A 12695-nucleotide genomic window follows, 5' to 3' on the forward strand; every position below is an offset into this window, starting at 1 on the left:
GGGCAAACTATGATCCACGTCTACAAAGGCACACAGTAAACTGCAACAGTCATGCCCTTCACTGTGGTGAGATTCCATTTCAACATGAAAGGACATCCTTTAACTTGGAAAGGCCCTAATTTCAAGCGATAAAATTGTCTCACTGGAGGCACAGGAAAAAACATACAAGTTTCCGCTGGGCTCAGGAAATATTATCAAACAACCACAAGCACATTCCATCATAAGATATTGTATAGCTGTTGTCAGTAAGAAACTCAAGCAAAACACGCTTCTAGGATCAGGAAAATTAGGTATCTGCAAACTGTTTTCACAACTCTTTGCCTTAAGCTAACTTACTTCCCATATGCGCCCCACTCCTTACACCTGTCCTGCAAAACACAAGGCTGGTGCACCACTTATCTGCACCACTTATACAACTGGAAGCCAGGTAAGCACCATGCCTGGTGAACAAGACCAACCGAGGTACTGCCTGGTCTGGTGCATATTTGTACCAGGAATTGCATCTGTTACTACTGATGATGAGAGCAGTGCTTTAAATGGGCCGGTACTCACCGGTACTGAGTACCGGCACTTTTTTATTACCCTGAGTACCAGCACTTCTCTACGGCCGTGGAGAGTACCGGTACTCATGGAGGGTACGTGCATTGGCCTCTAGTGTTAGTAGCTTGTCTCTTTGTTCAGCCAAATCACTTTTAAAGCCCTGAGCTGAGCCCCCGCTGAACTATTCAGCGTGGGCTCATTTGCATGATATCCCAGTGTTCGCCGTCATGCTGTGTTGCAAGGAATCGAGGTAGCCCAGTGACAGCACAAAGAGAAAAGCCATGGGAGGTTAAAAGGGCTTTAGTCCCACCTGATTCTTTTGTTTGAGTGTCTGCTTATGTGGGTCTGTTTGCCTGCTTGTGTGTGCTTGTTTTTGTGAAAAATATTACAAAATAAGGAAAGGTTAAAATATCACTGTTTGACTTTCATTTTGTATAAGGAATTAACCTGATTTGTTTATAAAAAGACATTTCTCATGTGTATTGCAACTAGTATATAAGCCGATAAACTTTGCATGTCTGGCATTAAGCCCCGCCCCTAGCCCCGCCCACTCGCCACATTTAAATGAGTACCTGCACTATTTTTTTTCCCATTTAAAGCACTGGATGAGAGGGAGGAGAGTTTCGAGTGGGGGAGAGAGTGTGCCCAAGTAGACTATATTCAGCAACAAATGCCTGCTCCAGTGCTAAAGGTTCGAGCAGAAGACGAGGGCCAATAATGGCCTCCACAGCCCACTGTGGCAGACTACAAAGTTATTAGAATATTGTCCTTAAAAAAAAAAAATCACACATCTCAGAAGCTTTCATCTCTGCTTTTATCAGTGCGCCTTCTATGCTGTTCATTCTTCAGTTAGTGCTGTGTTCTCTCCCCACAGCCTCTGTCTCCCTCACTCCTCTGCATAACTACCCTTTTAGTGAGGCAAGACGGAAGAGAGGGGGAGTCGGAGGATGTGAAATGCAGCATTGACATGTTGATAGCAGTGTGGTTATGCTGGTGTTTGTGACCTGCTGCGGAGCCCATGTCTAGGTTGGAGCTCCCAACATCTCCGTTTTCTAATTAACCATTACTGTCCGCACTGTCAGATAACGATGCTTGCAATAATATAGCCTTATAGCCCGTCATAGCGGGCTATACCGGCTATTAAAGGCCCGCTCCCGAGTTAAAGGCCGGAGCCGAAGGCAAGGGACTTTAACAAGGGACGGGACTTTAATAGCCGGTATAGCCCTGCTAGGAAGGGCTATAAGGCTATTAGAACATTCTGCCACTAGAGGGCAGAATGTTCTAAGAAATAAAACAAAGGCCTCTCGAAGCTTGAGGGGATTTAAATCCCCTCGAGCTCCATGAGGCCTTTGTAAAACATTGGAATGTTGCTCTGCGGGCCTTTACCGGCCCGTAGAAGCAGGGAGCGCTCCATTGTCTTCAATGGAGCTCCCAACATTCCAATGTTCTAATAGCTGTTAATAACTCTCAGGATAGTTAGGGGTCCGGGCCGCAAGCAAGGACGTATAACAGGGGGGGTCATTAAGAGTAGTTATTGGCCTGCAGGTAAAGGAAACAAGGCTATTTGAATCCTGAATTTTAAAAAAATTGGATCGTAGAAGGAGCCATTTCATAACGGAAGATTGGAAAAAACACACAGCTCTGTTCTCCCGCAGCGCTCTCTCAGCCACTCCAGGACTAGCCTGTCTGGACTCCACCCTTCGATAATAAAACAACAGAAGTACAATCAGTCAAAAAACAGGGGGCCACAGCACACTGGACGGACACTGAGACCTGAAAAATACCCCCTCAGCTGACCTTTAACAAGAGCTACCGCCAGCAAAGGGAGAGGTCTGGTTGGCTGACCAGCTCCCAGCGTTCCATTCAGGGTGCTAATACGATTTAAATTGATTGAAAATGTAATTATACAACATTATGGCCCGTTGCTGCATATCCTGAAACTCTGTAACCTATATCAGCATCTCACATACAGCTTTCGGCTGCTATTTACAGATTTTATAATGACTACTCTATAACTTAATTATTCGGGTAATTACTAAAGAATTGTTATGTTACATTCCCAGTAAAGTAGCATGCAATGCTGTACGTGTGTGTGTATACATTCACAAGTACAGACACCCATCCAAGCACAGCAAACCAGAATTCAATTAGTTTGATTGAGTATAACAGGTCAACATACAATGTTTGGAATTAGTACTCGGCATCCAAACACGTGGACGGGCAAACGTTGTCAATTTAGGAGTAAATTGACTTTTCCAACATTTTAATATTCTGTGATCCTATGAAAGTCAATGAGAACAGAAGGCCTCGGCCTATGGCATTGTCTTCTATGATGGCATGGAAGGCCCCTATAGCTTAACATATGTCGAGTAATGTGCAGCGAGTTCCTTTTTATTCTTTACTAAACAGTACTTAATGCCCATATGAATTCCGTCAGATATTCTAGATTTCCAACAACAGCGAATAGCAAACGCATCATCTTCATTATGATAATACCTCTCTACTTACAGAGCACTCAGTAAACAGCATTTCAGCTTTAAAACACAGTAAACGTTGTGAAGCACTGAACACTCAGTGGGACTCATTTTATTCAGCAAGGAAGGATGTCCCGACTGGACCTAATAAATATGTTAAGTCTGCTAAACTAGCATCTAAACTTCTGCATGTAACTTTGTTTCCAATCATAAACCACCTTGTCACGTTTAATGCGGTTTTTTACAATCAAATTGCTTTAAATCGGGCTCTATTATGCATACTCACATCAGGGGAATAATTCCTCCTGCTGTCTGTGCATAACAAAAACAACTACCAGGGCCAGTGGGCCCGCGAGGACCATACAATAAGAACGGATTTATTTATTATTATTACTTTTTTAAATATGAAACACAAAGGGTTTATTCTGATATAACAGCGAGGAGTTTTTTCCCCCAAGTATAAAAGAAACGGAACAATTATATAAAAAAAAACATTAACGTGAATACCTTTCTCCTTTGAAACCAATTAAAAAGTTGCGGCATCCTGACGTCAAGTCCCGCGCGCTCCCATGAAGAGGCACAAGCGACCGCACTCCCTCGCGCCCGAGTACTCTGAAGTACTCCGAGAGCTGGCAGTGATTTCTTTCCAAGCCTCTCCGTGAAGGGACAGACAATGACATCACCAAGTTTTCTAAAAGTAACCGTTGGGCTTTCACCAAACAAAGCGTTTCCTGAAAGGGTTAGTGCAGGAAACGCGTGCCCCGGCTGGGCTGGCAAATACACGACAGTCGGCCTCTCTGGGTACGATTAAACACATTCACAGTTGTGTGTTCATTCTGCAGCAGAGTAAAACAAACACGGTCAAAAGCCAACTATGAGTTTTGTATAGTTAAAAGGTTTTTACTGACGGCGAGCTTCGTTAGAGGCTGAACAGCTGAAGCAGGCCCGGTTCTAGCGGGTGAGCCAGGCCCACCCAAACATGAGTCTAGGCCCTGGCAGTGACGTCACGAAGGCCAGTAGTAAATGACCACTTTCATTGAAAACCTTCCTCCGAATTTTGTTTTTCTTCCTGTTCTGGGAGTTGCGTGATTGGGCCTGGGCTCTCTTTCACAGGCACCCCCAATCACGCATCTCCTTTTAGAAAGGTGGGCTGGTAAAATAGGGGCAAATCAAAGGGGACAAATCCTCTATTTGACACCCTGTAACCTTAACCGTTCTGCTGTGTGGATATTTGCTTTTCTATTCCACGCTGGAGAAAAAAAGTTTGTTTCTCCTGATTCACTTTTCCTGGCCCCTGCAGCTGCTTATCAGACCGGGCTGTGAGGAGGAACCGAGCAGGTGAGAGAATGCTTCATTTAAACAGTTATTATTATCATTTCGGACTCTGCCACGGAGACAAGACTACAATAAACAATAAAAATGTCCTGATAACTCTGGTGATTAATGATCCAGCCAATCCTTTGTCTGTGGGTAGTTTTGAAATGCAGATAAACTGTATTTTATGTGGATAGCTCAGTGGGTTACTGCCTTTGTGACAAAGATTCTGGTGTTACTTGCAGTTCAGAAGTTACAATCCTCTCATAGGACAGTGACCTGTGAACTGTCATCAAAGAGCTGCATGCAAGCCTCAATGACATAATTAGAACTTAGCTTTTATCTTTTTTTGTGTTGTAATATAGTTAGAACTTCCCGTCTTTCATTATTCTAATGTTGCTAAAAACGAGTTTGTTTGGGCAGATATACATTTTATCAGTAAAGCCACCCCCTAACCACTGGGGTATGCTTTAAATCCTGAGTTTGTGCGTCTTCCAGACCAAACCCTCTTAAAATATACTGCCTATCAGTATGGATGACATGTAATTCCTACACATTGTAATCCTCATTGGCTAATGTGACATTCCCTGTAGATTGATTTACACACTTGCATGATTGATTGTCTCTGTATAATGTGAGCATGATGTAAAGTACTGTGACACCCTACACTATAAGTAGCGCTATACAACAAATGAAATGCATATGTGAGAGTGGCTACGGAGAGATGAGGGGCGCTGGTGGAGGGTGGTAGTAAGAGTGTCCGAGAAGGAGGTCAATAGGGAGAGGGGCTACAGAGAGATGAGGGACACTGTAGGAGGGTGGCAGTGAAGGAATCCAAGGAGAAGTTCAATGGGGGGGTCTACGGAGAAATGCGGGCACTGGAGGAGGGTGACAGTGAGGGAATCCGAGGAGGAGGTCAATAGGGGGGGGCTACGGAGAGATGAGGGGCACTGGTGGAGGGTGGCAGTGAGGGAATCCGATGAGGAAGTCGTTAGGGGGAGTGGCTACGGAGAGATGAGGAGCACTGGTGGACGGCAGCAGTGAGGGAATCCGAGGAGGAGATCAATGGGGGGGGGGGGGGAGGGCTACAGAGAGATGAGGGGCATTGTTGGAGGATGACAGTGAGGGAATCTGAGTAGGAGGTCATGAGGGAGAGACCAAGAAGTGTCACTTGCCTGATACTCCCACCTCAGAAACCTTCTCTTCCCATCAAAGGGACATTACATGGCAAAAAAAACTTTTTGATTTAGAAAGAAAATAATGTGTTTTACTGGGTCATTGTAAGACTAAGGAGAGATAAAGGAGGGCCTTAAAGCAGGCCTGGCTAGACATATAAGTGACAAATCGGGCCCGCAGTGGCCCACCCGAATGCATCCTTGGCCCACCCAAATAAAAATTCCTGGGCCTGAGCTGAAGGCATCCAAATTTACCAGGCAGTTTATGGCCACGCAAAACTAGGTGGTAAGGGTATTTTTAGGGTTTAGGGTGGGTAGGGGTATTGAGTGGTAAGGGTGTTTTTAGGATTTAGGGGTAGGTATGGGTATTGGGTGGTAAGGGTATTTTGGGTGTTTAGGGTGGGTAGGGGTATTGAGTGGTAAGGGTGTTTTTAGGGTTGGGTAATGATATTGGGTCATAAGGGTATTTTTAGGGTTATGGGGTGGGTAAGGGTAGGGTATTGGGTGGTAAGTGTGTTTTTAGAGTTTAGGGTGGGGAGGGGTATTGGGTGGTAAAGGTGTTTTTAGGGTGGGTAAGGGTATCGGGTGGTGTGTTTTAGAGTTTAGGGTGGGCAGGGGTATTGAGTGGTAATGGTGTTTTTAGGGTTGGGTAATGGTATTGGGTGATAAGCATATTTTTAGGGTTATGGGGTGGTTATGGGTATTGAGTGGTAAATGTGTTTTTAGAGTTTAGGGTGGGCAGGGGTATTGGATGGTAAAGCTGTTTTAGGGTGGGTAAGGGTATTGGGTGGTAAGTGTGTTTTTAGAGTTTAGGGTGGGCAGGGTGTTTTTAGGGTGGGTAAGGGTATTGGGTGGTGTGTTTTCACAGTTTAGGGTGGGCAGGGGTATTGGGTGGTAAGGGTGTTTTTAGGGTTTAGGGTTGGTAAGGATATTGGGTGGTAAGTGTGTTTTTAGAGTTTAGGGTGGGCAGGGGTATTGGGTGGTAATGGTGTTTTTAGGGTTGGGTAATGGTATTGGGTGATAAGCATATTTTTAGGGTTATGGGGTGGTTAAGGGTATTGGGTGGTAAATGTGTTTTTAGAGTTTAGGGTGGGCAGGGGTATTGGGTGGGAAGGGTGTTTTTAGAGTTCACGGTGGGTAAGGGTATTGGGTGATGAGGGTTCTTATTCACTGTTGATCTCCCCCTTGTCATTGCTTTCTTATCTTTGCCTGCCTCTTCCTTTCTCCAGTTTCCATCGTTATCTTTCTTGTTCTGGGTGAAAGTCGGTTAATGAAAAATATGCCCCAGTGCGCACCATCTGCAAACACTGGTGCAAATTAAGCTCTGAGCACAATCATTCACATTACAACACACTTTTTAAAGTCATAAAAGATGGATTCTTGGCCGAGTTTGGGATTTGGGCTGCTGTTGGACAGGCATGTATTTGGGTAGGAGTATGCGGTAGCAATGAGGCTACATTAGGAGCATTAAATTAAATCCACATTTGTAAAGCGCGAACAATCACCCGCAAGGGTCTCTAGGCGCTGGGGGCCGTTGGGAAGATTAAGCAAGCTAATGCCCACAGTCACATGGTGCTGGGATAACCTGCTGCCGGCGCCGGGGATCGAACCGTGATCCCCAGATTCCGGAGTCAGTCGCCCGGCCGCGGCGCCACACCTCTTGCATTGGAGGTGAAACACCACACAAGAACAGTCTCTCCCAGTCAGAGGACAGTCACGTACCACAACACATGCTTTATGACTTACTCAATAACTTCCATACACATAGAACTGTCTTTCTTAGTCCACTTTGAGATATGAACTTCTCTTACTAATACATAATCTTCATAAGTGCTCGGCGACCAGGAGCCAGATCCGCCAGGAAGGAGCCCAGATTGGTGCAAGTAAAGCCCATCCCACTGTAGTACATGATAATAACATACACGCAAACAAGACCAGCAAATTTGATACCGAAAGGCATACTTGGCAAAATAACTCCACACCTACAAACAGGGTGATGTAGGTACAACAAAAATAGAAATTCACGAGAACTGGCAGTGTTAAGCCCTGAAACGTAAGGATCCAGTGCGTGCAACGCAAGCAAATCATTAAGAAATGTTCAGGGAAAGGATTGAGTTTTAGGGTGGGGTGTTTCACCAAAGTGTTGCACACCTTGGTCATATTTGAGTATTTGTACTACTCCGTGCTTAATTTGTAAAACAAAAAAAATGCTGCGTCCCTCGTCAGTAGGCCACTGCAGTTTGCACCACGCATTGCCACTGTTCTTACACAACTATTAACCATCACATTGAAGTGTGACAATTCAGACTGTTTGAGGCCGCCAAAGCTTTATGAATGGCTTGGTTGGCAGGTATTAGTCGTTTCTAATGTATATTGAATTAACAAACAACAGTCTTTCTACTAATTTTTGAATTACAAAAAACAGTGCCACATTGTGGCAGCTGACATAAGTACAGGTTCAGGCAATTAAGTTCCTGTGCCGAGCACTGGAAACCACCGGCTCAAATTAAGCACTGGTATTACTGACCCAGATTCACACAAATAACACTGATCCGCACACTTCTCTTGTCAGTGTGGAGATAAGCACTGATTCCAAGCAAAACTGAGAAAGGCAGACCTGGCAACTTACATGGCATCACTGTGTATCATGCAATTTCAGCTTTTTTTACATGGTCAGCCGGTGAGGAGCCAAAATCACATGGTTACAGACAATGTGATTTGGAAACTCCTGCAGCGAGCATTTTCAACTCACACTGTAAGCAAGGCTGAGCATTGCTGATGTCTGGCAAAGTTTTATAACCTCCCCAGGACATCATCGGAATCCTTAGAAACTTCAGATTGTTTTTTAAGGGGCGGGGTAATAGAGTTACTGTGGCTCACGGGCAATGACTGACCCAAAGCTCCGTCCCCTACCTGGCTAGCCACACCCCCTTAGAAACACTTTCAGAGCTTCTGAAGTAATGGACTTAAGGTCCCACCCCACCCTTATACCCCACTGCCTCCTGGTTTCTTCGTCTCACACCGAGTTTTTTTCAGGGCTGCTGGAATTATGCGAATGTGCGGCAATTTTTGCATAATTACACATTTGCCACATAATCAGTCATCTGCTGCATAATCTGCAGATTTTAAGCAAAAATGTTTGTTTCTAGCACAAACTGTTCAAAAGTTACTAAATATGCAGCGGTACGTAAGCGCACATTGAAAGGCCTTTTGCAAAGGTTGACTGGTCACCTTTCTGTTAGTTATTGCTATATTTTGGTATTAAACTGTTACTAATGAGGTGCACCCAATGACCAGAGATTGTTAACAACTGTAAAAAGTACAAAATAATGAAGTAACTATTTAAAAAAATGTGCCATATTAAGCTGCATATTTTGACATTTTCTTGCAACTTAATTTACTCAACCCTACCGCATAATTTGGCCTTCTCCTGCTGCGCAATTCCAGTGGCCCTGGTTTTATTAGGAAGTTGGCTGCACGGGATCCATCCAAAAGGTGTGAGGGTCCTGCTGCACCCCAAATTATGTCTGCCTTACAGTGTCAAACCGGAGGCAGAGACATGCACTTTCCTTGCTCGTGTTAGGACCCATCACTCTTGCACGGACACTGAGACAAAATGGCAACACCAACAAACACAGAAGCACAACCAGCCTACATTCAATCACTCATGTATATGACGGATTACAGGGGGGGGGGGGGGGTATGTAACTGTATTCTAAAAGACAAAGTACGAGGCCAGGAACAGACTGAATAAAACATCAACGACGCATTCTGAAACGCATTACTATTTCGGCATCACAATCGTAGCCAATCATGTGAAAATTGCACAAAATGAATAGGATTTATTGTCAGAATTTCAAGAACACGTATAATAATAAATCAAATAACACGTTTACATAGTTACTCCCTTAGAAAAACACGATACCATAACAATTTTTACAATCAACCTGGAATCGCTCGCCTCGGCACTGGAACAAAATTGCAATTTGGCGACAAAATATTTAATCTTTCAAAAATTGCACATATTAAACTAACAGAGTTTGTACTCATTACAGATATAACTGAAAACTTAATTTTTAAGTGTTTTTACTTCCTAAATAGGATGAAACAATGTTTTCAAGGCATACAGATAAAACCCATTAAGTTTGCAAACATAGAGCGTGTAGCTTTCAAGCACCGTGCAGAAAATGGAGCGCTCCTTCCTCCCTAGTGCTTAATTTGTGCTGGTGCTAAGCATCAGCCGGTGCGCGAATTGAAAAATATTTACTACGGGAACCAATAAATCATGGGTGAAGGTGTGGCAGAGGAAAGGGGATGGAGTCACGAGTGGGGGAGTCTGAAAAGTGGAGCTTGGCGGACAATTTATACATTTATTTAAAAACAAACCTGCTGCAATAAATTGGAAACCAGGACATATGTAAAAGTAAATATGTTTTAGATTACTTAATTGGGCACAAAGAGGCTGCATTTTAAAATGTCTTAGACACGGCTGTAGAGATCAGTGTGTGCCCAGTAATTTTGAAGGGATTATAATAGCAGTAAGATTACTCTAGTAGTTAACACAGTTCTTAGAGAGTTCTGCATTTTGTCCACTCACTGTTTTGACTCAAAGTAGCATAGAGGGTAAATGTGCCTGCTGCAAAACACATTTTGTAACATGCAGATAACAGATTTGCTTTTAATTTAGAGAGGTAAATCGGCTGCTGCTTTTGACACGGAGATCATTTTCTTACTCCTAGTTCATAATTTGCAAGCTTTCTAACATAGCACAGTGATCTATTTAACAGCAACAAGGAGCTGCAAGAAAACTGTATGTCATGGGTTTACAGCCTTATATGTTTTTCTCGATCAGTTGTTATTCTAAGATTGCAAAGAAAAATTAATTTGGGAAGTAATGAAGTCTTATTAGTACAGACACCACACTCACTGCATTATGGTTTATATCCTGACTTTATGTTTCTCTCAACCATTCACTCTGAACATAAAATATTTACAAGTATGGATGAAATGTGATTCCTACACCTTATAAGTTATAACCCTCATTGCCTTATGTAACATTTCCTGTATATTGATTTACATACATGTCTGATTTAGTGTGCCTCTGTGTGATATGTAAAGCAATCAGACACCCTACACCGGGATGAGTAGCGATATAAAGGAGTTAAATATAAAAAAAATAGTAGGGGCCATTTAAATAAATATTTGTGTAACTACTCAAAGACAGATACATTTTGTGTTCTTACAGTGCAAGCACATCTCTTACATAAGGGGGTGAGCAAAGTTAAACATCTGCCTACAAATCATAGATCTTTAAGTACTCTTGAAGTGAAAACATGATGTGAGACATTGTTTTGGCGTCTAGGTGTTACTCCTGCCCAACGTCCTATCTAGAATTACACTCAAACTAAAGGAGGGCTGATAGCCCTTTAAATGAAGCCTTTGGTTAGGGCCCCGCTGGAAATGTAAATAAGAAAGCCTCCTGGCTGCCTGCTCATTGCTTCCCCGAACAGAAGGCAGAAATCGAGCAGGCACTGCAGAACTGTGCCCTGGTGTCGGAAAATGACAGACGGACAATATATCATGTGTCCCTAGGTCTGCCGGATCCCAGATTCCGTAGCGATCCCCCTACCTTCCAGCAGTGACACCAGCACCAATTTTGGGACGAGGCGTTATTCTTCATCGTCAAACTTTAACTCAGACCAGCAGCGAGAAAGACAGGAGAGGGAGGAAAAGAGAGACAGGGAAAAAATGATAAAGGGCAAAAGCGAGGAACAAAAGGTAGAGGGACAGGAGGGGTTGGGTGGAAGGAGGCATGAGGTGGAAACAAAACCCCGGCTTCCGGCAGTGCTGGAAGGAGGCTCCTCGGAAACGTTTCGGGTCCAGCACTTGGTTTTCTCTGTTTGATTTTATTTAATTTTGTTGTTGCATTTTTTTTAAAGCAAATTATTCACTATCTTCTTCTAAAAATTGAGCAGTCACTTTATTAAAGAATGGTATAAAATGACTGGCTAACACAAACTTAAGCAGCCCTTTGCCACTCCTTTCACAAGGCCCCTGAGCATCACTTCTTACCTTTTCTGACTTCCGCGCCCTCCACCTCTCCTTGAGCCGCTGCAACCTCGCTTTCATGCCTCACGGAAGTAATGAAATGCGTACCCAACAAGCGTACAGAGCGTGCGGGTGAAATTAGCGCATACTTTACCCCCACACAAAGGAAGGCCTTGCGGTGACGCAGAACGCGGGCGGCTGCCACCGAGAGGGGACCACTCTTGGCGGGGTTCTCCTCTGTTGGAAACTCTTATCACTAGGGAGATAATTTTGTGCAAATTTCCACCCTTCTACATGGGTCGTGGCTGCATTCCATACATAACTTCCTGACTGGCAAGATACACCTCGCTTTTAAAGTAAGCCCTCACTCCTTCTAGGGCAGTGATGGGCTCTGCTGCTCAGAGGAATCCAACACAAGGCACTTGGAAGCTATTTTAGTTGCACGTTCACAGGCAGGCATGGTAGACGCAAGCAATGTTATTGTTCAAAAAGCTTTTTTGGCAAAGATGTGATTGCAAAAAATTAGGAACCTCACAGTACCTCTGCTAAAAATATCGATCACAAACAAAAGAATTAACAATACGTGATTAAAGGGGCCAGCCACTTTAGAGAAAATGAGATAGTTCTCTTATCCCAGTCTTATACCACTAACAATCCCCAACAACAGGTGTTTGGGTCAGAAAAGTCCTCTGCAGAATATTGACGCCTATCCCTGCCCGGAGTGCCCAACTGTATCGTTACCTGGATCATTTATGCTGATTTTTTTCTGTCATATGCGAAAACGTAGGCAGAGTGGGGGGGGCTGAAGCCCTGTGAGTCCAATGGGTGTTGCGCGCCTGATGTGCGCCATGGCATAGGCCTGTCTCGTAGACTGCAGTCTTCTTGGACCGGAAAGGGCGCACACAGCACTACCCTCATAGTGGTGGAATGCTACTGCCTTCATCAGGTGTTAATCAGCACAAGCGCGGTGGTGGCAGCATACCGTGCGATGATCAGTAGCAGTGACTCGGTCCTTTTACCCCGAGTCATTGGAGTGAGGCCTACAGGCTCCCTCACCTATTTTAAAGTTCCACTGTTGTGTGTTTAACCCCCCCTTGGCCTACATCAGGTTGATGTAGAAGTGCGTAGTGAAAACATGTGCTGA

The 12695-nt window shown here is 44.1% G+C and overlaps 1 protein-coding gene across 5 annotated transcripts in view; it reads right to left on the reverse strand.

Moving 5' to 3' along the window:
- The window catches only part of TBC1D4 (TBC1 domain family member 4), a 623735-nt gene that overhangs the window by 295628 nt on the left and 315412 nt on the right, over window positions 1-12695 (reverse strand). Inside the window, exon 1 of one of the 5 annotated variants that reach the window (XM_085622015.1) lies at window positions 11576-11724. The exons of 3 other annotated variants lie outside the window; for them this stretch is intronic. In XM_085622015.1, coding sequence (XP_085478141.1) covers window positions 11576-11632 — 57 coding nt within the window. In that variant the 5' untranslated portion in view covers window positions 11633-11724. Of the gene's footprint in view, window positions 1-3521; window positions 3573-11575; window positions 11725-12695 lie in introns of those variants that run through there. One more of the 5 variants, XM_085622016.1, reaches the window with a different exon arrangement.

The sequence above is a fragment of the Triturus cristatus genome, chromosome 8, assembly GCF_964204655.1.
Source record: "Triturus cristatus chromosome 8, aTriCri1.1, whole genome shotgun sequence".
Classification (NCBI taxonomy): Eukaryota; Metazoa; Chordata; class Amphibia; order Caudata; family Salamandridae; genus Triturus; species Triturus cristatus.